Below are 26,719 nucleotides of genomic sequence, written 5' to 3'. Positions count from 1 at the left end.
TAAAATGTTCACCGTTGGGAAATTATGGGGAGGGGTCCGAAAATTATTTAATAAAAGAAGCTGTTGCGATTCAAAAAGTTAAAACTTTGTAAATCATTAAAACTCAAAATGTCAACATAACATGTCAAAACATATGAAGTAAATAGCCTTAAATCAAATCATACATGTTTTTACTATTCATTTTATAGTCCTTTTTTAACAAGCCTAATTCAAAACTCTAGATTACTAGAGTTTGACTAATAAATTCTCAAGCAGCATTTTTTCTTTGCCTATATGTAAATTGTGACGATCATGCTGGAAATAATTTCTTCATCAGTTTCTGTGTATGAAATTCATGTTTACTGACATTTACTGATTAAAAGCTAATCCTTCCAATCCTACTTATTCCTTAAGTAAATTGCCCCAGCTAAAGGCAGAAATGGTGTTGCAATTTGCGGTTATATATCTTAATCCACATTGTAAAACCTGTGGCAAGAACTGTACCGTTACTTTGAAAATCAGCATCTCAGCAAATTATGTTGTCTCTTATTTGGCTTTAATCCAATTGAATATATATCTATATTTATCAATTTATCCCCGCATCTTATTGCTAACAGCCTTAGACTGATCCACAAAACAAACCGGAAAAACTACAGCCTTCAAAGCATCCAGTCTGACAGGTTCTCTCTAATTCAAGGTTGCTGTCTAAAGTACTGGATAGCCCAGGGTTGTCTACACAACAAAAGCTGTGTATGGGTAGCCAACCCACAAGCCTTGGAGTGGGCTAGCAAACAGAATACATAGCCAAGGTCCATGCTTGGCTTGTACTATCCATGGTAAAACCTGCACTGTGCTGACTTCACTGCTACTGTTACCATGCTAGCTGGATTCAAGCTAGCTTGGATAGGCTAACCTGTGCACAGCTTTTGCTATGTAGCATACCCACAATGTTTAGCATTGTCGTCATTCAGTCCTCTGTCAATCATATATTATTGCAGGTATAAATATTGTGTGATCTGTCTAAGGTATTTTTTCATAGTATTTTTTTTATATGCAAGGTTGGGTGAACGTATTGTACCTAAATTCAAATCTACTCAAAACATTTGTTTGAAAATTCAATTCAAATGTTATTGTGTCGAGGTTGCTTTTATTTATTTTGTAGATTTTATAGCCTTGATGTTTAACAATATTGAAAACAATATTCAGTCCCAGAATTCTGACCGTTAAGATGTTAATTGAACTGGTCAAACCAAGTCAAATAAAATTAGGCAAGACTTTGTTTCTCTTTCCCCCTTCCTGGTACATCTGTTCTGTCTTCTCTTCCTTGTCCCTCCTCTTCTGACCCGTACTTTCTCTGATCCTGTGTGCCAGCAATGGAGCCAGTTCCTGCTTACCCCACCCATACAGACCCTGCCACTACCAGCATAAACCCAGTTGGTACCCTCAAAGCCACAGATTGATTAGGTGACCCATGTTCATGGGTGGCAATAACGGGCCCTCTGTGGTTGTAGGGTGAAAGGGGTCATGAATAACCAAAGGTTTTCAGGGAAAACTACCATGACAGATTTTCAAAAACAACAACAACAACAGGTAGCTGAATGGACTGGGTAAGATGAAAGTTAAATAGTACCTTAGGTAAGAATTTAGGATGTGGGTGTAAAGAGACCCTGCCACCAAGGCCCAATTTCTCCAACTCTAAGAGCCAACATGATATCTATTAAAAAAGCTGTCTTCATGGATAAGTGAAGCAATGAACAGGTGATCATTGGTTCGAATGGAGGTCTTGTGAAATATCTAAACACCAGGTGGAGGTTCCAAGTTGGAGTAGGGTCCCTAACTTTGGGATAGAGGTTGCCCCCAAACCCTTAATAAACCTTGAAGACATAGGGTGAGCAGATATAGAAAATCCTTTACTCAAGGATGAAAAGCTAATATTGCAGCCAAGTGACCCTTAATCAAGGAAACTAATAACCCTGATTTCTTTAGATCCTACAGGTAATCCAGGATGGCTGAGAGCAACAAGGATTCAGACACGAGTTGGTGGAGTTGACACCAATGGCTGAATCTCTTCCATTTTGCAGGTAAGTAAGTGGGATTGACTCCCTTCTACTGTTTTAGTAATACTTGTTCTTCCGCAGAATAGGTAGATTCTATCACCATGAACCATCAAGGAACCAGGCCCTGAGGTGGAGGATCCCTAGGTCAGGGTGAAGTAAATGACCTGCATCTTGGGAGAGGAGATGAAGAATGATCAGAGGCTTGACTAGCATCTGGACACACTGGTGAAGCAAGTAAGGATACCAAGCTTGCATCAACGAGGTCAGTACTATAAGGCTAACCCTGGCTTTTTCCTATCAGATCTTGTTCATCATGCTCAGTGTTAGTGGTTATGGAGGAAACACACAGAATGGACCCTTCGTCCAAGATATGAGAAAGACGTCTCTCAGAGAGTGATGACCTAGCTCTTGAGCAAAACAGATACTTTTTGTTCCTGTAGGTAATGAAGAGGTCCACCTCTGGAAGTCCCCAATTTTGGAATATACCATGGAGAATTGGAGAGTCCAGTTTGCATTCATGATCCTGGGGGAATTGTCTGCTGAGAGTATTAGCTGTAGTGTTCTGAATACCGGGGAGGTAGACAACTAAAATTTGGATCTGAGGGGCTCTACACCTGTGCCATAAGTTTATTGCTTTGGCACTCAGGAAGCGGGACTTGCTCCTCCTTGTTTGTTGATATAGATCATGCAGGCCACATTGTCCACAATGATGTTGATTGATTTGGCCCTCATCAGGGGCAGGAAATGAAGGCAAGCATTCCTGACTGCCCTGGGTTCCAACAGATTGATGTGGTTTCCTGAGGTGACCATCTGCTCAGAGCAGTGAAAGTATTGAGGTGAACGCCCCATCCCAACAGGGATGCATCCATTGTCACGGTTATTGTTGGAGTTGGGCAAATGAAAGGAATGCCTGCACCAACACTGAGTTGACTTTTCCACCAATCTAGAGAGTTCTTTATATGAAGGGGAACTGCAACTTGCTTGTCCAAACTGTCTCTGGTGAATAGATTGTTCTGGGCTAGTCCCGGAAGCAACAGAGGCATGGTCTTGCATGCTTGGTCATGAAGGTGCAACCTGCCATATGACCCAGTAACTGTAGATAGTTCCTTACTGAGGTTCAAGGACTCCCTTGAATGGACCTGACTAGATCTGATAAAATTATGAATTTATCCATGGGAAGGTACGCCCTGGCTGTCAGAGTTCAAGTACGCCCTTATGAACTGTGTTCTCTGTACAGGTTTTAACTTGGATTTTCTTACATTGCACTACGTTGAAGACCCAATTCCTGGAAAAGAGCAAGGGCCATTTGAGTGGATGACTGTACTGCCTCATAACATTGATCCTTGAACAACCAGTGGTTGAGGTATGGGAAGACTAAAATCACCTCCCAATCAAGGTAAGCAACCACTACTACTAGGACCTTTGAGAACACCCTTGGAGTTGAGGAGAGGCCAATGGAAAGTACTTAGTATTGAAAATGTTCTTGGCCTATAGTAAAGTATAGGTATTTTCTGAGAGATGGATGTATTGCTATATGGAAATAGGTGTCTTGTAAGTCAAGGGCTGAAAAGCAATTGCCTGCCTCTAGTGAAGGGATTATAGTTGCCAGGCACCATCCTAAACTTCTGATATTTTATTAATTTGTTTAGTAGTTTTAATCCAAAATTTGGTCCCCACCCTCTGTCCTTCTTTGGCACAAGGAAATAACTCTGATAGAAAATTTCCTCAGTGAGGAGCTGGGATCAGCTCTATTACTCCTAATTGAAGGGGAAAGTATATTTCTTGCCTCAGTAAAAGCTCATGAGATGGGTCCCTGAAGAAGGATGGGGAAGGGAGGTAGAAAGGAGGGAAGGACATAAAATGGACGGTGTAGCCCGATGTTATGACCTCTGTGACCCACTTGTCTGTAGTGATCTGCCTGCAAGCACGTTAGAAATGAGAAAGGCAGTCTTCAAAAGGGGAGAGGAAGGCTAAGGGTTATAGCTGCTGAACTGGAGCCTTGGGAGAATTTGAGCCCTCAACTGACCCATTAAAACTGTTGCTTCGATGATGATTGGATACTCATGGAAAGAGGATGAGCAACCCTCTTTCTCTGGAACTTATGTCTCTTCCTAGGGGGTTCAGTGGATTCATGAAACCTGGAGAACTGAGCAGGGTGAGATCTGGGCAATTTGTGGCCTACTAAATCATCTTTTATTCATAGGAGTGTATATAACCAGAGATTTTAACGGGGCCTTGGAGTCTTTTAGTGTGTGAAGAGACTTGTCCATGGTTTCTGAGAACAACTTTCGATCATCAAAGGGGCGGTTCTCAATGGTGTTCTGAAGCTCTCTCAGGAATCCCAAGAGCTGGAGCCATGATGCCCTGTGAATAACTACCAGCATAGCAATGGACCTAACAGCAGTGTCTGTGGCATCTAAGGACTCTTGAAAAGATATCCTGGCTAATAACTGACCCTCTGTAATGATGAGAGAATTAGGTTGTGGGTGAGAGAATAAACAATCGGAATCCTTGGAGGGAACATAACATTTTGTATCTGCCAATTTGCAAGTTGAATGAATGGTAGAAGGTGTTTGCCAGACACTCTGTGCTGTGCCAAGGAGCGCCTCATTAATGGGTAGTGGAGCTCTAGTGGGTGTTGCTGTCTCCTAATGTGTTGGAGCTGGTGGTTGTGTTGTGACATACTGGGGTACAATTCAGACCAGTGTGGAGATGTGTCACCCCTGCCCATGGGTGCCTTACAAAAGCCTTGCTGAAGTAGCTCCCAGCTGGGCTACTCACAAACAGCCTTCCAGCATGCAAGCCACACCTTGAGTGCCTATGTGTAACTGCAGACTTTCAGTTACACTCTGCCTCTCACCAGCTTTGGTTATACTGCAAGTGACCTCGATACACTCCCATTCACAGATTCCCCCCCAGAAATGTATGTCCTGTACTTACCAGTGCTCTCCTGGACAGTACAAATACATTAAGTCCACTATTGCTTAAGGGAATAATATGCCATTTTATTGTCTTAAAGTGTTACCTAAACACTTCAGCTTAAACATGCTGGATTAGATAAAACAGTAAAACAAGTTTATTAACTACTAAGAGATAGATTTTAAATGAATACAAGTAATACAAGGAGTAAAAGTCAAATATGGTTACAAGAAAAATAAAGATAAAGCACTTAGTAGTAGATAACTTAAACCAGTGGCTCTCAACCTTTCCAGACTGCTGTACCCCTTTCAGGAGTCTGATTTGTCTTGTGTACCCCCAAGCTGCACCACACTTAAAACGACTTGCTTACAAAATCAGACATAAAAACACAAAAGTGTCACAGCCCATGGTTACTGAACAATAGCTGACTTTCTCATTTCTACCATATAATTGTAAAATAAATCAACTGGAATATAAATATTGTACTTACATTTCAGCATATAGTATATTGAGCGGTATAAACAAGTCATTGTCTGTATGAAACTTTACCATGTGTTGACTTTGCTAGTGCTTTTTATGTAGCCTGTTGTAAAACTAGGCAAATATCTAGATAAGTTGAAGTGCCTGCTGGAAGACCTCTGCATACCCCGAGAGGTACGTGTACCCCTGGTTGAGAACCACTGACAAACTATATTAGATTCAAGCAAAATGTCTCACCACCTTTTTCTAAGATGTTGAGCAGATTCCTGCACTGTTTTTCCTCTTGTTGCTCCTATTACCCTATTGTAATTTTGCATTCTCTTCCCCCTAATTTCCAGCCCTTTGTCAAGGTCACATTTTTCTATACTTATATGTGGGCTTTTGTCGCCTGCCTCCTTTAAATCAAGTCAAAGCCCCCCCCCCCCAACTAGGGTTGGTGAATTGGTGTCAGAAGATGCTCTTCCCTTCTTTGGCAGGTGGACTCCATCTCTTTCCAGCTGTTCTCTTTCCCAGAACACGATCTCATGATTGAGGAAGACAAAGGCCTCCTGTCAACACTGTCCGCGCAGCAACGCATTCATCACCAGGATTTGTCTGTCCCTGCCTGGGCCCTTAACCTCAACCAGCAGGCTAGAGGATACCACCACCTGCACTCTGGCTCTTTCATCCTCACTTCCAGAGGCCTGTAAGTCACTGCTGATCTGTTCAGGATCATATGTGTCAGTAGTGCCCACATGGATGAGTAGCATAGGGTGGTGGACAGAAGGATGGATGAGCCTTGGCAACCTTTCCATAATGTCTAGGATGCAGTATATTACAGTAATTGTTAAAAAATGTATAATGTTAATAAATACATAGGTTTGATTAAACAAAGTAGTTGTTCTTACGTGCCTGTGCTTAATTTGTGTTTTTGATGATTTACCTTCTAAAAAAATCTAGCATGTTTCGCACCCCCAGAAAGGGCATCTCACACCCCCAGGGGGTGTGTGCACCCCAGGTTCAGAACCATTGCTCTACAGCATGAGCTAAAAGCCAACTGGCTGTTAGCTAAGGCTGTAGAGCAGACTCATTTTATCTCTCTCTAAGTGGTCTCGGTGCCACTAGATGAGACAGAACACCACACCCTGGAGGTGTGTGGGTTACATTAGCACAGGGATTGGCAACCTTTGGCCGCGGTTCGCCGCTTCAGGCCAATGGGGGCTGCGGGAAGGGCAGCCAGCACATCCCTCGGCCCGCGCTGCTTCCCACAGCTCCCATTGGCCTGGGACGGCGAACCATGGCCAGTGGGAGCCACGATCGGCCGAACCTACAGATGCGGCAGGTAAACAAACCAGCATGGCCCGCCAGGGTGCTTACCCTGGTGAGCCGCGTGCCAAAGGTTGCCAATCCCTTCAATAGCATATCATATCAGTCTTTATAGTCTACCAAAGCTAATCCAACTCAAATTACAGCTCCATGACGAGGACCAACTCCTCTAGAACAATAGAACTATCTGCAGCAAAGGAAAAGCTCACCTCTGCAGGAGACAGCACCTTCTCAGGAGCTACTCTGAGGCTGTGAAATAAACTTCACAGCAACTAAGGTCCATTGAAGATCTCATGACCTTCCACTCCAAGAACAAGTGCACATCTTTTTCGTTGACCTGACTTTTCTGGTATAAACAAACAAAAGAAAAAGAGTCCTACCAAAACAAAACTCTACACTGCACACACAATTCTCCCCTGAGAGAGAGGGTGAGAGAAAGAATGAACCACACATGACAGATGTTAGTGAGGTCACTTATTGCGTACTGGCGCTCAGATATTATGGTGATGAGGGTGGGATAAAAACCTGTATAAAAGAGAATAGAAAGGAGGATAGAAATGAATTTGAGTTTGTTACACTGCAAAAAGCAAAATCTTGTATTTCTAGACAATGCATCCTCTCTCCACACTTCCTGACATCTCTAGTACATCACCTTTTCAATGACCCTCCACATCTCTCTCTCTCTCTCTTTTTCCCATTGCTGTCATCCATCCTTAGTCTCCATTTCTCCCTCCCTCCACAATAGTGCCACCTTACAACAATAGTCTAATATGGGTTTAGAGGAGCAAAAACATCTTCATTCTGCAAAGAAGTAACCCACAGTAATAAAACACCACAACCCAGCCACTGTTAATAACAAAAGCAATATATGAGAGTTATTTGATTGCTCCAAGTTCCTTATAGGGAGGTCAGTTGAAAGGAAAGTTCTCACAAGGCAGCCACCCATGGACTTCAATGGAATCCAGATTCTCTGCCAGGGATGTGATGCAGGAAAAGTTGCTGGGTTGTGTCCACTGGCAATTTCTCACATGTTAACCTCTGAAATGCCAGGAGAACTATGGAGCTATGTGCTGCTATCACATAACAATCCAGCAACAAGCTGAAATAAGGCATTGCTCAGCATACCAGAGCAGCTTGTGTCTCTGAACCGGCCATCTCACGGCAGAAATGGAGGGTGCAAGATGGAGGGCTTTTCCAATTCTAAAACGATCTGGCAGGAGGCTCAGGCCTCTTTCTTTGAGGCGCTGGTACCCCTGCAGAGGTGCTGAGCACTCCCAAATGCCACTGACTTCTGACTGGCAATTGAGGACACCCCACACCTTGCAGGATCAAATCCTAAGTGCAAAGGACAAAACAGCAGATGACAGAGCCTCCAGTCCTGTAAAACTTTGCCCAAATGGTGGGCCAGGTTCACTTTGCTACCCCCTAGTCTGCTTCAGTAACACTAGCTCTCTTCATAACCAGGTAGATAGCACAGGTATTTCTTTTCTTGCCCAGCAGATCTATGCATTTGGGAATTCTGCTGCTAGCAAAGTCAGAAAACAGGGTATTCCTCCTGCAGTTAGCAAAAGGTCCTGCCAATGTTTCATTCATATGTTCTTACTGTATAATTGAGAATCTGAGCCAGTCTCACCCTTGTTTACTTTACTAGATGAGATCACAGCTATATTATTGGAGTGTTACAGCACATGTTACTTGACCTAGAGTGAGACCTCAGCGGAGAAGCTTCTCCTTTGCATGGAAAACACAAAAGTGCTCATGCAAGGGTTTAAACTTTCACCATTGATGAAGTACACCCTGTTTGTTAGCCAGAGCCTGCTTAAACTCACAAATCTCTCTGCATTATTAAAAACAGAAACAAAACCCTGGAAAGAATCAGTGAGCACAAGACCTCATTAGCTGGGCAAAAACAACACAACAAAGGGAAACAATATGAAAGAAAATGAGATTAAAAGGAAGGTTTATTTCTTTACTAGTTCATATCCCCAATGTTTAGGATCAGTCAACAGGTGAATACTGTGTGGGGCATTGTGCTGTGAAAGGAAACCACAGAGAATAATCTGTCTGTCTCAGTAAGTAACCACATCAGTGGACCCAAGGAGGCCTTTCAAATTCTGGAAATGCTGCAGTCTGCCTAACAATCCCCTAGAGCATTATCTGAAACAATGAGCAACCACATCACGAAGGGCCACTTTTGACATACTGTGGGACATCCCGGACTAGCAGGCAGCTGTACAGTACAACCGTGGCAGAAACAATGGAGTCATTCTGAAGTTGCAAAGTTCAGCACGGGTTCAGGAACGGCAAAGCTCACCCAGTCTAACGACCATGTCTTTGTGGAAAGCATCATTTGTGTTTTTGTTACAGAGCAACACATACGGGATGGAAAATTGTTTGCTCATTTAAATTCAAAGTGCTGCAGGTTCACTGTAAAGCTCAAACCAATCAACCAAATGATGAAACTAGATTCAGTAAAGGAAATGCAGTAACTCACTGAGGAAAGGTAGCATGCTCTGCTGCTATCGGCCATCTTCTGCCAACGTTCGCTCAGATGCTGTGTTATACAATACAGAGAAAGTAAATATTCATTGGGCCCAGAACTTAAAACAACCAGTTTCCCCTGTTGTATGCAGTGTAGTTGTAGCCATGTTGGTCCCAGGATATGACAGAGACAAGGTGGGTGAAGGAAAGCTCGTCTCTCTCAATGACAGAAGTTGGTCCAATAAAATAGGGTTACCATACGTCCGGATTTTCCCGGACATGTCCGGCTTTTGGGGGCTCAAATCCCCGTCCGGGGGGAAATCCCCAAAAGCCGGGCATGTCCGGGAAAATCGGGATGGGGGGAGGGCTCGGCCGGGGCCTCTTTGGCCGGGGCGGGGCCGGGCCGGGGTCGCGGGGCCGGGGGCATGGTGCCGGGCCGGGCGCGCGGTGCCGGGCCGGGCTGGGTGCGGGGCCGGGCGGGGAGCCGGGGGCGCGGTGCCGGGCCGGGGGCCGGGAGCCGGGCCACCGGGGGGTGCGCTGGGCCGCGGGGCCGGGAGCCGGGGGGCTGGGCCGGGAGCCAGTTCGGGGCTGGGGGGCCGGGCCCATGGGGCTGGGCCTCCGGGGGGTGCGCCGGGCCGCGCGCCGGGCCACCGGGGGCCGGCAGTGCTGGGCGGGCCGGGGGTGGTCGGCCGGGGGCCGGGGCCGGCACCCCAGGGCCCGAGCCGACCCAGGCTGGAGCCGCCGGGGGGGCCAGCCTGGGCCGCGCCTCCTCCCCCCACATTCCCCCTTACCTGCTTCAGGCTTCCCACGAATTAAATGTTCGCGGGAAGCAGGGGAGGGGGCGGAGACTTTGGGGAGGGGGCGGAGTTGGGGCGGGGGCGTGGGCGGGGCTGGGGGTGGGGCCGGGGCCCCGTGGAGTGTCCTCCTTTCGGAGGCACAAAATATGGTAACCCTAAATAAAAGATATTACCTCACCCACCTTGTCTCTCTGTTTTCCCCTGTCTGCCTTCCAGGCAGGAGCCATTTATCAACAGCCTAAGGTCAACTGGACCTAAAAGACCCAACAGAAACAAACAATGCAATTAATTGTTCAAGCTTTTGGGGAATTCTGTTTATTGTAACTCATTGGGCTTCTATAGGACATTTGAAAAGAATGAGGTAACCCCTTCAATGACATAACTTGGAGTGGGTCGGGCCCTCTGGACACCTGGGGGCTGACTGCCCCCTGCCTTGAACTTTGTGTAGTCATTTATGTCCCTGTAAAGTGGGTGCATACTTGCTCCCATCAGCGTAAGTGACTAGAGAATCCAGAGTGAGTAGCATTTCGTAGCCACTTTGTGCAGGTGTCAAAGCAGGGGGAAATGTGGCCTTGCATTAATCTGAATTTCCTGCTGAGAGTCCTGGGGGGAGAGATGTTCAAAATGCCTAAGGGATTTAGGAGCACAACTTCCCATTAAATTTCCTCTGGTGTTACACTCTTTACGTACACTAAATATGAGTGTGACATGGAGCTTAAATGCCAACAGGAAGGGTGCTTCATAAATCTCTATATTTGGAGTGGTAGTTTCAAAAGTGCCTAAGCAAAAAATCCACGAGTTTTCAATCAAGCTGTCTGTTAACCCTAGCCTCAATTACTCAGATGTGATGCTAGCTGAATCACAAAACCCATTACCTCCTCCAAATACAAGGCTTATCATTACAAGCTGCAATTCAGGCAATTTACAAACAATCGTATCCAAAACAAAATAGTCACTGAATTACCAAATTACATTTAAGGTTAGAGGTCCCTATTTCTTAGGTGTAAGATCCAAATGCTGAGCATGTCTTAATGCAAGGAGCACCAAACTGCATGGAGAATAGCTCAGCAATGCTAGGCACAAAGCCTAGCCTAGATACAAACTATGTATAATTTGAGTTATTACATCTCATGCACTGTCTCTGATTACTTTACCTCTTCTGATCAGTTTTCCCTTCTGTAAGAAAACATAAAAACCTTATTATGGTCTGAACTGATAGCAGGCGCTATATTTAGGTTTCCTATCAGGTCCCTTATAACATATTCCTGATACCTTTTGTTCTAGGTTCTCTCACACTCCACTGTTTGCAGAAGGCCTTTGAAATTCTGCAGGGGGAGAGAGAGAGAGAGAGTGTGTGTGTGTGTTTGTGTGTGTGTGTGTGAGAGAGAGAGAGAGAGAGAGAGAGAGCTTTTTTATTTTTTTCTGCCCCATGATGTTTTGTTCAAGTCTGGCTGAGATATGAACTTGTACAATTGCCATTTCACTGCTGTGATTTGCTTTTTTAACAAAAATTTGGAAGGCTGCCAAAATAATAACTGAACGCAAACATTTTAAAGGTGGGTCTATGCTACTGCCCAAATAGCAACAGCAGATACTACAATGAAAACACTTGGGAGCTCCTGTACAGCTATAATGAAATGTCAGCGGGAAGGAAGAGGGCTGGGCTGCACCAGGCTCCCTTTCCAGAGCATGGATATGACCCTAGAAGCCCATCCTGCATTTCTAGGATACGATGTGGAGCAGGAGCTTCCCACCTCCCAGCGTAGCGGGGAGATTATATACATGAATTCCCAAGATTAAAGAAAATCATTTAGGATGCAAAGTGAAGCACTCAGAAGCTAGCAAATGCCATAATTAAGGTTGCCTAATATATTATCATGTAAATAAAGATGGTCTCACAATGCATACAAGGTAATTTTAAGTCACTCTCCCCCCATGCATGTATATTACCAGCCTTTATTTTGAGGTGCTATTAGAATGCCTAGCCCATATAATAATACATAGAGATTTTCATCCATAGAGCTCAACATGTTTTATAAAGGAGAGGAGTATTATAATCCCCATTTTACAGATGGGGAGACTGAGGCATAGAGAGGGGATGTGGCTTGACCAAGGTCACCCACCAAACCAATGGCAGAGCAAGGTAGTGACCCAGGTCTTCTGAGTTCTCGTCCAATGTCCTAACCACTGGGCAACACTATCTCCCACAATCACTTTTTTTTTTCAACAGGACTCCTATCGCATTCAGTGCACAGAAGAGATACAAGATATAATGTAATCATATCAGCAAAAGATATATCTTTAGCCACCTCAGGGCCTGGTAGGATGTGCGATCAGCTGCCATTGCTGCAGCGGGGGTGGGGAAGGGGACACAAATGGGTAAAATGCATCTTTGCCCTGGAAGCTGTCAGAAGAGCTCATCTTTACCCAGTCTCTCGCTTCTCCTCCATTTCATTCTCCATTCAGTCAGACTAGAAGAAGTAATTTGGTGGTGGGGGTTGAGCACTTTCCCCCCTGTACTCCAGGACAGCACTTCACGCCTCGTATGCTGATACCAAACATGGGATATTTTCAAATTACTGAAAAAGTTGAAATGTGCCAGAAGGAAGGAAGGAAAGTGTCTCATCTGGAGTATTACAACCTATCCAGATAGGTTACTTTATAGTTAGTGATCTATATATACAGATAAAGTTAGAAGGGGGTTCTACTCAACTTCCCCCCTTTTTTAACATTCTTTTCTGAGCAGCTCAACCCAAACTCAAATAAATACCCTTCGGGTAAAAACATTAAGTTTGAGAAATGATGCACACAGCAATGGGAGTGAAAGCTGACAATTCTTCATCATCATTCAGCAGAGAGGAAGAGTGGCAGAGTGACTAGGCCACTACCAGGGGTGCTGGGACAATTTTTATACTGGGGTGGCTGAGAACCATTGAGCCAAACTGTAAACCCTCTCTATGATGGAAACCACTTCAAGCCAGGGGGTGTGGCAGCACCCCTAGTTTCAGCACCTCTGGCCACTACTGTGGAAGCTGGGAGATGGGGGGTTGAGTGCTTTGCCACAGGCTTCCTGTTTATCTTGAGCAAGTCACTTAGTGTCTCTGAGCCTCATCTCCCTATGTGTAAAATGGGGATAAGAGCCCTTCCTTAACTCAGAAGTATTGCGAGGATAAACTTAAAATGGCGAGGTGCTCAGATACTCAGGTGGTAGGAGCCATGTAAGTTCTTAAGGTAATTAGACTTGTTCCTGATTTGTCTTCAGTGCTTTGGGGAGGAAGAGAAGTGATTGAGTGGGCAGCAGCAATAGGGCAGGTCAGATGGGGAAAGCTAATGCAGCACAGGAGAAGGTGAACTGTAGTGGTGCAGGAATAGATGTATCTATTCCCCAGACCTGCTGCAGCAGGAATTGGATTGCCACTACACTCATTATCTGTAATATGAGCATCCCGTCTTTCATGATTATCTGTCTCTGATATCCACGTAGTTTGGAGGGCCCACTCTTGCCATTCTTTGTGATAGCCAGCAATTGTGCCTGAGCACCCTGGCCTGAAGTCTCCTGTCTGATGTGCACTCACCCCACTTCTTGTGAAAGCTGTTTCACTATCTGGCTGAGATACAACCGGAACCACTTACTCAAATTCCTTTGCTTATTTGGTCCATTTGGTTCTGGAATAGCTGTTACGCCTGCTAAAAGGAAGGACTGAGGAAGTGTAGTGGAACTTCTTCCCACCTTGTATCCTCTGCCTCTTCCCTAAGGAATCAAGGCTTGTGCTTGCTGTGTTTCCTCCTCCATTCCTCTGTTAGGGTTTTCTATAGACGTGCTTACCTAGCTTTGCCCCATAACCATTACTTCTGGTTGGACAGCTATGCACTCACACTTGGAGTTTTGCCACTGAACTTCAATGGAGCCGGGATTTACACTGTTTGAATTTTATTATATTCTTCCATCTTTTATGAACTTTGATTCTGTGACTCAAGTTCTGTACCTGCGGTACGCCCATGTGAGAATATGGGCAAGATCAGCTTAGGAGTTGATGTAATCTTACATCCCAACTGCACACACGATCAGAGTCCAAATAGCATCACCAATAGCCGCAAGTAATTCTCAGCTATAACTTTGAATGGCAGGCTCACCTGAGAGGTGGCTCACTTCTGACCAGGTTTCCATCGAGGACTGGGCATAGTTCAGTTCTGCCCTACAGAAGGCACTCTAAAGGGCACAGAGTTTTCTTGTATAGAATCCCAGCATTCCAGTGAGTTTTAACTACTTGGCCAGGAAACCAAGCCCACGTTTCCAGTGGCAACTTATTGTGTCCTTAAAAGGCAACTGAAATTTTTAGGAATTTAGTTAATAGTTACAGTAACATCTGTCTGTTAGTTCTGCAGTTGTTTATGGGAAAAGTTCCATCCATTTCCAATTAAAACAAATGACCGTTATGGCTATTAAAGCAATCTTTGAATAGCAAAATTAATTCAAAAATTATTATTTGACACTATCCTAGCCCCACTCCCTTTCATTCATGGCACAGTGGTGTCATACTCTAATACAAAGAAAATAACTCTCAACACAAAATAAATTACATATAATTTCATGTTATTTGACAGGTACAAATTAATGTTTTATTAAATAAATACAGTAGATGACCAAAATTTGACTGCTGCAAATGGAAAATTACATTAGAGTGTATGATTCTAAGGTAATTATTGGTCATTTCAAATGATTTATTCCCTAAAACATAATGCAGAACACTAATTCCCTGTGAAATAAAGAAATACAGTGGCAAGAAAGTTAAGGGACATGTTTTATTTCATAGCTTTCTGCAAGCAAAATTGCTTTGATACAAAATGAGTTCAATGATACAGTGCTACCGTCCACTCAAGCAAAAGAAAACCTCACATTTACATGAATGCACTTTATATTGAATTCTTACAGTATAGTAGTTCTAATACCCAGAGTGTGTCTGGCCTCATTTAAAGCAATGGCACAGAAATGCTGCAAGATATTGGAGTATTGTATGACTGGCAAGTGCTTAAGTAACTTTCTGTGAGTTCTCCAAGAGATGCTGCATAAATAATTGTAGTGTGAATGTGTTTTTTATTCTTAGTAAGTCTGACATACATCATTTAGTGTTCGTTTAGTTAATTCAAAATGTGTAATTGTGTCTTTTGGCTTTTTATTTTATTTTTTTAAAGAAAAATCATGAGGTATCCTTTCCTGTTAATTAATGATGGAGTGATAGGCCTATTTGACTGAGGTTGCAGAGACTTGACTGTACATTCAGTACACTGCACATTTGGGAATTGTTTTAGTGTACTTTCTACACATTACTGTGTACAATTGTTAGTTTACATTAAAACTCTTTCCCCCTTCACATAGGATATGGCATAAACAAACAAACAAAATCTGACAAAAATTATACACACAAAATAAAAGGACAAATACACAAATAAGGCCATCTGCAGAATTAAAAATCCACCTCTTGCAATATTTCACAATAATTTCTACATAATATTTTACATCTTACAAACTTAAATATTTAATGCACAAGGCAAAGACCTTTATGGAGCTGATCACATTATCTCTTGGAGGACTTGTCCAATTTGCTGACTGGTGGCCTCCTTTGGGGAGTTGGAATTTTGGAAGGCTTGCCTGAGGCTAGCCGAGATCCTGCTCGGGGCTGTGGTCTGCTTGCATTGTGAACAGTCTCTGACATATCTGAACACACAGACTGGATTTCTGAAATGTCAAAGTCAGATGCATCACTGCCTCGGCGGCTACTTGACCTACTGCCAGCCTTGCTTCCTGCTCGGCTTCCAGGTCTACTTGGAGTCCTTCTGGTGTCTGTAAGGAGAGGGGAAAGATGTCCATCGGCATTAGGGAGATGGGGTTGAACGAGAGACATTTAGTGGGTGTTTTTACACACTTAGGACCTTAAATATTTCATAAGCCACCCTGGAACTCCCACTGGCACACAGGAAGTGAGGTCAGTATGTACCCCTCAGGAAAAATATGTAAGGTCTGATCCTCCAAGCTGCCTGTGCTTAGCACTGCTGCTTGAGGGATTGCATGGCTGGCTCCTTATGGTGAGGAAATGAGTACAGAGGCAAACATTCTGCTAATCCTAAAACAGGGCATCTTTCTGAAACTGGCACTCTAGCTCATGTAACTTGATGCACAAGTTACTGGTGAAATTCTTTGACCTGTGTTATGAAGAAGATCAGACTAGATGATCCATATGGTCCTGACCTGAAAATCTATGAGTCTATAAAACAATGCTATTTCTCCTAATAAAGAGAAAGGAATGTGTGATTAAATACTGAGGTGTAATAAACTCGGCTGCTAGCTTTTCTCATAAAAACATATTACCCTGGCAGCTTCTATCAACTCATTAGTCTTGCAATATACCCTGGCTTTCTAAGTTTTTCCAAATCTAGATGCAGTCACTCTCCAACTTCTACATGCTCATCAGGAATTTTACACAGGCAACATGGATACTGCAAAAGAATTGCCCACCCTTCAAAAAATGTGGGCCTCTCTTCTGACTTATGTATTAAGCACTAGCAGAATTGTAAATTGCTTCTTCACTCCAAGGATATACAGTTGTAAGACACAATGTGCTACTTGTACCTGGGAAATAAACAAACAAGCAATAAGCCATACAATATGTTCGTACTGTTTAAAATGATTTCCTTCTTTCCAGTGGATGAATGAAGAAATCAATGTATACAAGGCCTGATAAAGTGAAATCTTGCTTATTCAATACATGCATGACATCTTTCATTCGTGTCAATGCAGTTCATGTGTCAGGTGGAAAAATCACAACAAGAATCTTCAATGGAATAAAGTTATATAGAGTAAAAGTTTCATTTTAATTATTAAAGAATCAACAAATCTGGCTTACTGTAAGTGCAAAGAAAGCCTGGTCTAAACATGTGTATTAAACTATTTCTTCTTGAAAATGGTAACAGCTTAAAAGATAGGAACCATTTGGGTAGGATTCTCCAGTCCTCCTAAATCCACTTTGTACTCTGCAAATGCTGAATGCAGGTGTGAGTGGAGCTGCTGCCCCCATGCCAACCACCCAACCTCATTCCTTGCATAGAGATGTGCTGGGGGCAGCAGGGCGGAACAGAGCTCAGATACTCCCATTTATCCACTAGTGTAATATCCTTGAGGGCCCTTACACCAGTGGTGTAAGTTGCAGGGGCTCCCCTGTGACTCTTATTTTCATCAGGGCCATGTGGCTCATGATCAGGGGGCCACAGCTAGATCCCTGATGGCCAGCCACTCTCCAATGCATCTGAGCTCTGCAAGGATATAGTTAAAAATCTGCTCTTTTGCTTTTAAGTATTTCCTTAGTGGCTGCTTGGGGGACCATTATAAACTACAGGTGTTGCAATTCAGACATTAGCACAAATGTGCACATCACATATAGAAATCATAGAATCATAGAGTATCAGGGTTGGAAGGGACCTCAAGAGGTCATCTAGTCCAACTCCCTGCTCAAAGCAGGACCAATTCCCAACTAAATCATCCCAGCCAGGGCTTCGTCAAGCCTGACTTTAAAAACATCTAAGGAAGGAGATTCCACCACCTCCCTAGGTAACCCATTCCAGTGCTTCACCACCCTCCTAGTGAAAAAGTTTTTCCTAATATCCAACCTAAACCTCCCCAACTGCAACTTGAGACCATTACTCCTTGTTCTGTCACCTGGAACCACTGAGAACAGTCTAGATCGATCCTCTTTGGAACCCCCTTTCAGGTAGTTGAAAGCAGCTATCAAATCCCCTCTCATTCTTCTCTTCTGCAGACTAAATAATCCCAGTTCCCTCAGCCTCTCCTCATAAGTCATATGCTCCAGCCCCCTAATAATTTTTGTTGCACTCCGCTGGCCTTTTTCCACATCCTTCTTGTAGTGTGGGGCGCAAAAATGGACACACCAATGCTGAATAGAGGGGAATGATCACGTCCTTTGATCTGCTGGCAATGCCCCTACTTATACAGCCCAGAATGCCGTTAGCCTTCTTGGCAACAAGGGCACACTGTTGACTCATATCCAGCTTCTTGTCCACTGTAACCCCTAGGTCCTTTTCTGTACAACTGCTGCCTAGCAACTTGGTCCCTAGTCTGTAAGAGTGCATGGGATTCTTCCGTCCTAAGTGCAGGACTCTGCACTTGTCCCTGTTGAACCTCATCAGATTTCTTTTGGCCCAATCCTCTAATTTGTCTAGGTCCTTCTGTATGCTATCCTTATCTTCCAGCATATCTACCACTCCTCCCAGTTTAGTGTCATCTGCAAGTGATGACTAAATCTCTGTTTGTCCCCAGGTATTCTCTCTGGTGGTTGCAACCCTTGCTGTGTGCATTGTATCAAGTTCTAAAATCAAAGCACTCACCTGCAAACTGCGCTCTAACTCTGGTAGCTGCTGTTGATATTAGGCTGTTGTCTTCTCCAGAGTGGAAACCTTTCCCTGACAGATATCCTGGCAGTCTAAGTTTACTCCCTTGTATTGGTGTTCCCTACATAAGACAAATACAGTTGTTTCATCTGTCATCATGGAGATGTATTGAATGGCTTTGAATTTGGAATTCTATTATCATCTTCAGAACATGCATGCCAAATACAAAGTCTTGGCTGGAATCATCATTTAGTAATGAGAATAATTTGAACCAGTTTTTTACCATGTAGTGCCTAAAAATCATTAGCTATAAAATCATTCAGTCTACTTAGCATCAACATTATAACATTCTTTACATATGTATCAATGTATTTTTTTAAAAAAATAGATGCTACCACTATATATTTTAATTATCTTATCATATTAGGTTAGTTGAGGGTACAGTACTTAGCATATTACTAGAGAGAAGAAGCTTCATTTTACATCTAAACCATCTGCCCACAGTTATATGTGTGGAATGTTTTTGTTTTCATTTAAAGATTTTGGTGCAAAAAGCACAGATTTATGAAATTTTTAAAACCCCTAGATCACCAGAATTTGAACCTCTTTGCACCAGAGCAGAAGAAAATGTGAGACCCTAATTTAGTTTAAAAATAATTGTTTTCTCCGTGGCCTTATGTTGTTTACAATGTCTCTACCCATAGTCTTGTATTGCTGGTTTTCTAGCTCCGAACTAGTAGGGGCCCTGCAGTAACTCTTCTGTTGGTGGCCTGCCCTGGATGAGTTTGTTTTATTTATTCAGGGGGAGATAAGGCACAACTGGAGTAGTTCAGCCAATTGCCATTTATGCCTTATTTAATAAAATCTGCACATCACACCAGCTACTAGGGAAACCCACAACAATCATTTTGACTCAATCAACATAAAAAGGCTCACACACTAAAACACTATGAATGCCTGAGAAATGCATTACCTCCTTCAGTTATTTGTCCCCACTGCAACCTCAAAAGCATTGGGATTTGAAACATTAATTTAAAAAAAAAAATCATTGAAACTATAGACAGCACATGCAGCAGCTGGGAGATGTAGTAAAGCCCATTATAGCTCTATCTCATACACACCACTGGCCGTGGAGACACCATGTAGCATCCCATTACTTCACCAGGGAGACAAGAAAAGACAAGTCAACCCGCCATCCTGGAAGGCTGCGGGGACACTATCACTAAGAAATAAAAGAATACCTTCCTGCAATGTTTTTCCAGTCACTGCTAGAGGCAATCATCACATGTGGAAGTTCTTAAATTAATGCCACGGATTCTCATTTGATTGCAAATTCAGCAAAAACATGACCTTTCATTGGTCTTCCTGTACTACAAATTCCTTCTCACAGCTGTGATTTTAAGTACCATCAATTAACCTTATATGGATATTCAGTTAACTAAGGGACCAAAGGAAATGAAAGCAAATGTATTAGAAATTAACAGCTGTTTAAATTCTGAACTATGATTAAATCTTTTTTAATATTTTAAAGCAATAGACCTAAATGTGTACAGTAATATATAGTATTACACAAGGAATGAGTGAAAAAGACCTCTATATGCTTTATGCATCACTGAGCAAAGCCATACAGAGTTATGTGAATTTAGCATTGAAAAGTGCCAGGCTGACAGCATTGGATGCTGAAGTCCTCTATTTATGTCCGGAACAGATATACCAGAGGCAGTGGTAGTGCCAGCTTCCCCACACTAACCCATCAACGTGCCTTAACCCTGACCTAGAATGGAGTGAGAAGACAATTTGGGGTCTGATCCAATTGGAGTCATTCCACTGATATCAACTGGTATTGGATCAGGTACTTAGGTTCCATGTCCATTCGAACCAGTCTGACTGCCAACATGGGTGCTAATTATTACTTTGCTAGTGGGGTTTTTTGTAATGTGCACAGGAAACGAGACCATCAAACTCATTTTCCATGAGTCACCAGACCGTGATCTCATTATAGCAATTGTGGGTCATTACCAACGTAAGCTGAATTTCAACTGCTGAAAGGATCCAATTACCAGTCTCCTATGCCATCCTGCTCACAATGGAGTGGCATTTCCTCAGTCAGTAACTTCCTACTCCAGATCATAATTTATTAATCCCATGTCTGCATAGTATGAGTGCACAGTACACTAGAAGCCCAGAGGAAACAATGTTGTGAAAGGAGTTCATGAAATGCCATCCATAAACCAAAGTGAAAGGTAGGGGGATTTTTCTAAATTTCAGCATCACAACTGGTATCATATTAATTGTCACTTTAGAGCTTAATATTATTGATCATTTATACTTTAACAATATACTCATTAAAGAATCATAGGGAGAGTTTTCTTAAGACTCTAATATATTAAACAGACTGAATAAAAGATCAGTTGACGTTTAGAAAAAAGGATATAAAAATATTTGACAGAGGTCTAAAAGAGAGTATTAATATGCAAGGTACAGTGCAGCTGTGCAAAGAACTGTAATGACTGTTAGTGAGTTCATAGTTTTAGTGAAGGAAGTTCATTAGACTAGAATCTCTGTCCTTACTGTACCTCTGAAGATGACCCTTGATATTCTGAGGACTCTGATGGTTTAGAAGGAGTTGACGTTTTGCTGTTTGTCAACCATGGTTTACCATAATTGCGTGTTAAATGATGGGGTGTCTGTATGAAACAATGGCAAATCAAAATATGAAGGACAGTAGATGGAAAACAATGTATTGGAGAGGGATATCCAGGGTACGGAGACCACATTTCACAGTTAATATATATAAAAAAAAATCAAAACAAAGCAGAAATTGATGACAAACAATCCGTAAAAAGAGGATGTATGATTTATTTCTGAAATGCAGTGGAGAGGTGCATATTTGCTCCTTCAAAATGCATTCTTTGTTTGCTGATTTACCCACATGGCACCGTAAATGTAAGGGAGTCTTTTCCAGTGTTGCAAAAGAGCAGCAAGTGTGAGAACAACACTGAAAACACTCCTCAAGAAGATAAAGAAAAATATAGATACTTCTTTCCTATAAATTCTCTTTTTTGTTAACAATGTTTAAAACAGGAACAATCTATATATATCCCATTCATTGATTAATGCAGTGTCATGTATTTAGTCATACCTTGGGTGTACTTGTAGCAACTGCTTGTGGTGAAGCTCCCTGGCCAGCCTGACTTGATATAGAAGCAGATCTGTTGGGAGAAGCACCCCTTGAAGAAGGTCGTGATCTACGACCTCTTGGACGGAAAGCAGCCACGTTCTGACTTGCAGCATCTGACAAAATGAACTTTTCACGCAGCTCCATGTTTGTCCTCCCTTTAGCTGCAGCACATCAAAGAGAGGGGGCAAGAAGTCAGCTATGCAGATCAGTCACACGTCCGTTTGTCACCTCTTTTGTCATGCCATCTCCAGCACAGTATGACAACAAATAAAATGCATTACTGCGTAATGCATTCATTTCGGACACACGACAGTTCATGTGTAGAACATGCTTATTCTAGCATCTTAGGCTAGCAGGAATGAACCACTGTCAAAGGAAGTCAGCATGATAATGGAATGCTCAACATGCTAAGTCATTGTTAATCAACCAACTATTAACACATACATACAACCTAATGATCTGCTTAACTAACACTACAACTACTCATAATAAATAACACTTGCTTGGATGGTCCAGAAAAAACTGCCAAGTACAAATGGCAGGAAAGCAGCAAATATATTTATTCTAAACTATGCATTACTGTAGTTTGGCAACATGCAATGATGACCACAAAACCCAAGCTATAATGAGGTAATCGATGGCTAAGCACTCACACAGACATACAGGCACATACGAGAGAACGTTCCAGAAGAATCAGATGCGTAGCATGTTAGTATTTTATTGTATCCGCATGAATGACAATTGTTTTTGAAACACTTTTCAAGAGTGTCAAAAAAAATGTAGCATGTAAAGCGTCAGCCCACGTAGAAAAATGTTAAGCCAAATGTGATGAGTTAAACATATTGTTAAAAATATACATATTAAAGCAAGAGTAGGAAAGAAAGGAAGAGAAAGACAGAGCAGGAGAGACGAAGAGAGAGGTTTGCCAACCTATGGTAGGCTGAGTGGTAATTGAAGAGTTTGATTCCGAACGTAACATTTTACTCCCATGATGATGAACTAGAAAAAATGACACAGGATATGGATCACATTAAAGAAAATTGTTAGCAGGAGAAGAAATTAAGTACAGCAGTTGCATATGCAAGAGACTCAGAACACCACGCCAAAAGACAGAACTCAATGTAAAAGCTCTCAAAGTGTTCCTAACCTAGCTCTCAAAGTTCCCCTAAGCAAAAAATAGTGCTTGAATAGACTTAGCAGCAGTGACAAGTATCCTTCTGTAAGAAAGGGGGGAAGGATAGCTCAGTGGTTTGAGCATTGGCCTGCTAAACCCAGGGTTGTGAGTTCAATTCTTGAGGAGGGATCTGGGGCAAAATCAGTACTTGGTCCTGCTAGTGAAGGCAGGGGGCTGGACTCAATGACCTTTCAAGGTCTTTTCCAGTTCTAGGAGATAGGATATCTCCATTAAAAAAAAAAATCTGCCAACATAAAAATGTAATATAAGATGAAACTGTTTTACATATAGTTACCATATATTTTAAGCTGTATATAATGAGAGCATTATGAAATATGCAGTTTGTGAGCAGCCCCTGGCAGACACGAAGGCTTAAGGAGAGGCCTGCTCCTGGTCCACTGAAGTCAATGACAGCTTTATCATTGACTTCAATGGGCGGTGTAATTTTAAGCATGTGAGCATCCCCAAGAGTTCAGTATTAGCATGCTTTAAGCTATGCATGTACTTGAACAACTTGTTAAATTGGGGCCCAGGCACAGTGAGACTTACAGCAGGACTTATACTCAGGGTGTTCCACATACATGTCCGAATTAGGGAGCAGGAGAGGCAAGGACCAGCACCAGCTCTTTGAGGGGAAGTAATAAAGAATTCTAATAATCAGATGTTTATTAATCACGATAGCAGTCAATTACAATCTGAGTAGGATGTGGAGCCCCAGGGAACAGCATGTCAAGAATATAGCCGGTCAAAACATTTTTTAACAAAACCTTTTCCATGCTATTTTGTCAATATCAAAATGTTATGTGAAAATGTATCATCTTTGACAGAAGTTTTATCAGGAAGGTTTCTCAGGGTCCAGGATAGAATTTCTGGTGCGAGCAAGATAGAGTGACTCTATAGCCGGGTGGTTATGGCTCTCACCTGGGAGGTGGGAACAGTGACTCTACCACCTTCCAGGTGAGCGTGCTAACCACTGAGCTATTGGCTGGTGTGTGTGTGTGTGTGGGGGGGGGGGTCTCATGGGTTTTTGTTGTTGTTCTTTGCAAAATATTTCAAAAGGTCTCCATTTATTCTGCATTAGAACAATTTTTTTTTTGAAACCTTCTCAACATTTTAAATGAAACATAATTGTTTTCTGGCCAGCCCTATGCAAGAGTCCTGAGAGTAGAATTTGAAATGTGGTGATGGTATCTCTTGAATGCTGTTGGACATGTAAAATCATGCAGCACCTAATTCTCCACTGCCTTGCACTTTGTGGAGTCGTTTACCCTATGCAGAGTGAGAGTAAAATGCTAGCAAATAAGAATGGTAGCAAAGGTGTAAATGACCCTACTGACTTCCAGCCAGTGCAGAATCAGGCTTTCGGTCTCAGCAGGAACTGCAATACACTTCACTTCTCCTTGGGATATGAAATACTGGTGTTTTGGTGGGCAGCAGGACTTTTTTGGAATACCATTAAAAACAGATATTTACAACACCTCACTTTTGACATTTTCTACTCCGCTTGTGATACTTCCTTTACAGTACTGAAAATAGGAAATGCTGTTACTCTTGTGGTAAAGATTTCCATCTGTGAATGGCATCCACTGTTATTGCTTACGGGTTACTTTTTGGTCCCTGAAAGTTTCTTCTTTTTGTTTATGTTACCTACCCTACTGCAACAGTAACTACAAAATACAAGTGATCTATTTGTCTATTAAACTTTTATAATCCTGGGTCCAACCTAGCAGTTCTTAGGCAAAGAATGGGAGTGCTACCGGAGTAAGTCTGAAGATGAGCATGCTCCCTACTCTTAGTGACTTATCTTTTTCCTCACCTTTCCTATTCAATTGTTGTCTGATCCTATTACATTAGTTACTATACTCGTTACATAAAGAACTACATAAAGTTACTTGCTTTTAACTCACTCTGAACAGGTACAGTAACTATTATAATTTTCTAACTTTATCACTCTTGCTACTATTTGTCTTTTACCTCAATTGGCTATTTCACCCCTTTCTCTTTTAGCTCCTGCTATTCCTGAGTCAGGCTTTAACTTCCTCTTGGCCAGAGAGAACCCACTATCCCATCGGGATGGGACTTCTTGCAAACATCCATCCCTCATTAAGCTGTTGCTAGTTTGTGAAGTAAAATCTGGTAGAGCAACATGTTGTACACAATTGCCACAAGACAGGTGCAGGGTCACTCTCCAGTTCCCAGCACAGAGCTGCTCTTTTCGCTCTCTACGCAAGGCTCAGAGCTATAAGAAGGGCTACTGGGGAGAATGCCAGTGAGAATGCAGCATTGCACAAGCAGAGTCTGAGGACAGGATGAGTTCCTAGGTCAGTCCGACCTTGTGGCTGTGATTCTTTGGTTCTGATTACCTTGTGCTGATTTATGGCTTTAAAACGTCACTCCTGCTGAGCAGATTTTAAAAACTGTTGCTACATTTTGTTTCTGCTGAGTCATACAACCAGAGTACATGCTGTGTACTGCACTTAACCAAGCTTAATTCTTAGTTACACCAGTATAAACCTGGAGTAACTCTACTGAAGGCATCAGAGTCACTCTGGATTTATACAGATGTTATGGAGCTGCATTTGGCCCTTAGGATTTTAAAATACACAAAACCAGAACTAGGAGGTATGCACAGAGTCACTGTTTAAATAAATAACAGGTATTTTATACTGTTCAATTTCTATCCTGCAAAAAAAATCCCAAACAGTTCTTGACAGTGACTGCATCCCGTTAATGATTTTAATGTCTATTCTAAAACAACCTTCTTACATACCCCTGCAGGGATCATTTTTTACTAAGAATTCATCCAGTGCCATCCAGCCACCTCCAACACGAACCATTACTGTACTTCGCAAGATGCGAACAAGACGCAGCTGTTGAGAGTCACCAAACTGTAAGAAGATTAAACAAAATGCTTAGGTTTTCAATAGTTCTCCACACATAAAATATGCATTTCAGCTCTGATGGGTTAAAATCATCCATTCAAAATTTCTGTTTTAATTTCTAATCATTAGTAAACTCTTAACATATGATTTTTTATGAAAATTGTCAATGCTGTTAGGATTTCAAGGTGAACACCACTGTATTAATCCAAAGAAATATGGTAGGCTGCCAGGTTTAACTTTATGCTTGATTCTCAAGATTTTGTCTAATCTTGTGAAAGCAGCAAAATTAGTAATACAATAACTGGTTATGTTCTGCATTTGTATGAATTAATCAGCATAAAAACTTTCACTGAACTCTTTTTGCAATAGCAGGGATAGTTTTCAAAGATATGAAACTTTCAGCTGAAAAGTGTGGGAAAACTGTTCAAATGATAGATCAGTGGGCTAGAATTTCAGCTAAATCAGGGGAGCTTTACACTGCTCCGCTCATCAGCTGAGCACAGGAACACTTTACAGTCATTTTAACAGCTCTAAGCCACCCTCCTGCCCAGGGCTGGGTGAAGGTGGCATAGCTTGTAAAAAGGGGCTGTGATTTTGGGTTGCTATATTGGCCCCTTGGGGCAACTGGCAGCTAGAAAAATTAGAACAATCTTGATCTGTGTGCAGAGCACACTCATGATTCACAAGAGCAGAAAGATGGCTTAAAACCACCTTCCCACCCCTCCTGTGTTGTGCTGACTGCTTATTTCGTGCTGCTGAAGACTGGGCCTAAAGCATAGTATGGTCTTGAAAAATGTTCAGTGTAGTTTGTATGAAATACCTTCAAAACCCTGCAGAATCCTCTGCACATCACTGGATCAAATTTGGATCAAGTCAGTCAGTAGTGACCAAAAGATATACCCTTCTCATTATTTGGTGGCCTGTGTGAAAATAGCTGGCTGCTTTGATCCAGTTCCTACCAATGTCCAATCATCAAATAATATCGCCTTCAGAATTGGCACATCTGCTGGCAGTCTCTGCAGCCCAGGCCAAGCATTTAGTTAGCATGGGAGTGAACTAAGCTT

At 42.4% G+C, this 26,719-nt stretch overlaps 1 protein-coding gene and 1 long non-coding RNA gene across 13 annotated transcripts in view; one reads left to right on the top strand and one right to left on the bottom strand.

Annotated features, from left to right (window-relative positions):
- The first annotated feature begins 1,988 nt into the window (after positions 1-1,988).
- Positions 1,989-6,321, top strand: LOC128834623 (uncharacterized). Its single transcript, XR_008444459.1, has 3 exons — positions 1,989-2,060; positions 3,274-3,432; positions 5,912-6,321. It is a non-coding gene; the product is annotated as an uncharacterized LOC128834623 (long non-coding RNA).
- An 8,486-nt stretch (positions 6,322-14,807) lies between these two features.
- The window catches only part of DST (dystonin), a 432,436-nt gene continuing 420,524 nt past the window's right edge, over positions 14,808-26,719 (bottom strand). For 6 of the 12 annotated variants that reach the window (XM_054022022.1, XM_054022023.1, XM_054022024.1 and 3 more), the window contains 6 exons: positions 25,544-25,661; positions 22,530-22,598; positions 21,561-21,760; positions 20,995-21,105; positions 18,416-18,539; positions 14,808-15,860 (listed from right to left, as the gene is read on the bottom strand). In XM_054022022.1, the coding sequence (XP_053877997.1) occupies positions 15,595-15,860; positions 18,416-18,539; positions 20,995-21,105; positions 21,561-21,760; positions 22,530-22,598; positions 25,544-25,661 (888 nt within the window). In that variant the 3' untranslated portion in view covers positions 14,808-15,594. The remainder of the gene's footprint in view (positions 15,861-18,415; positions 18,540-20,994; positions 21,106-21,560; positions 21,761-22,529; positions 22,599-25,543; positions 25,662-26,719) is intronic. The other 6 variants (XM_054022027.1, XM_054022030.1, XM_054022032.1 and 3 more) reach the window with 2 other exon arrangements.

This window comes from Malaclemys terrapin, chromosome 3 (genome assembly GCF_027887155.1).
Source record: "Malaclemys terrapin pileata isolate rMalTer1 chromosome 3, rMalTer1.hap1, whole genome shotgun sequence".
NCBI classification, from domain to species: domain Eukaryota; kingdom Metazoa; phylum Chordata; order Testudines; family Emydidae; genus Malaclemys; species Malaclemys terrapin.
The sequence above is the reverse complement of the archived record's forward strand: the minus strand, read 5'-3'. Positions and strand labels throughout refer to the sequence as shown.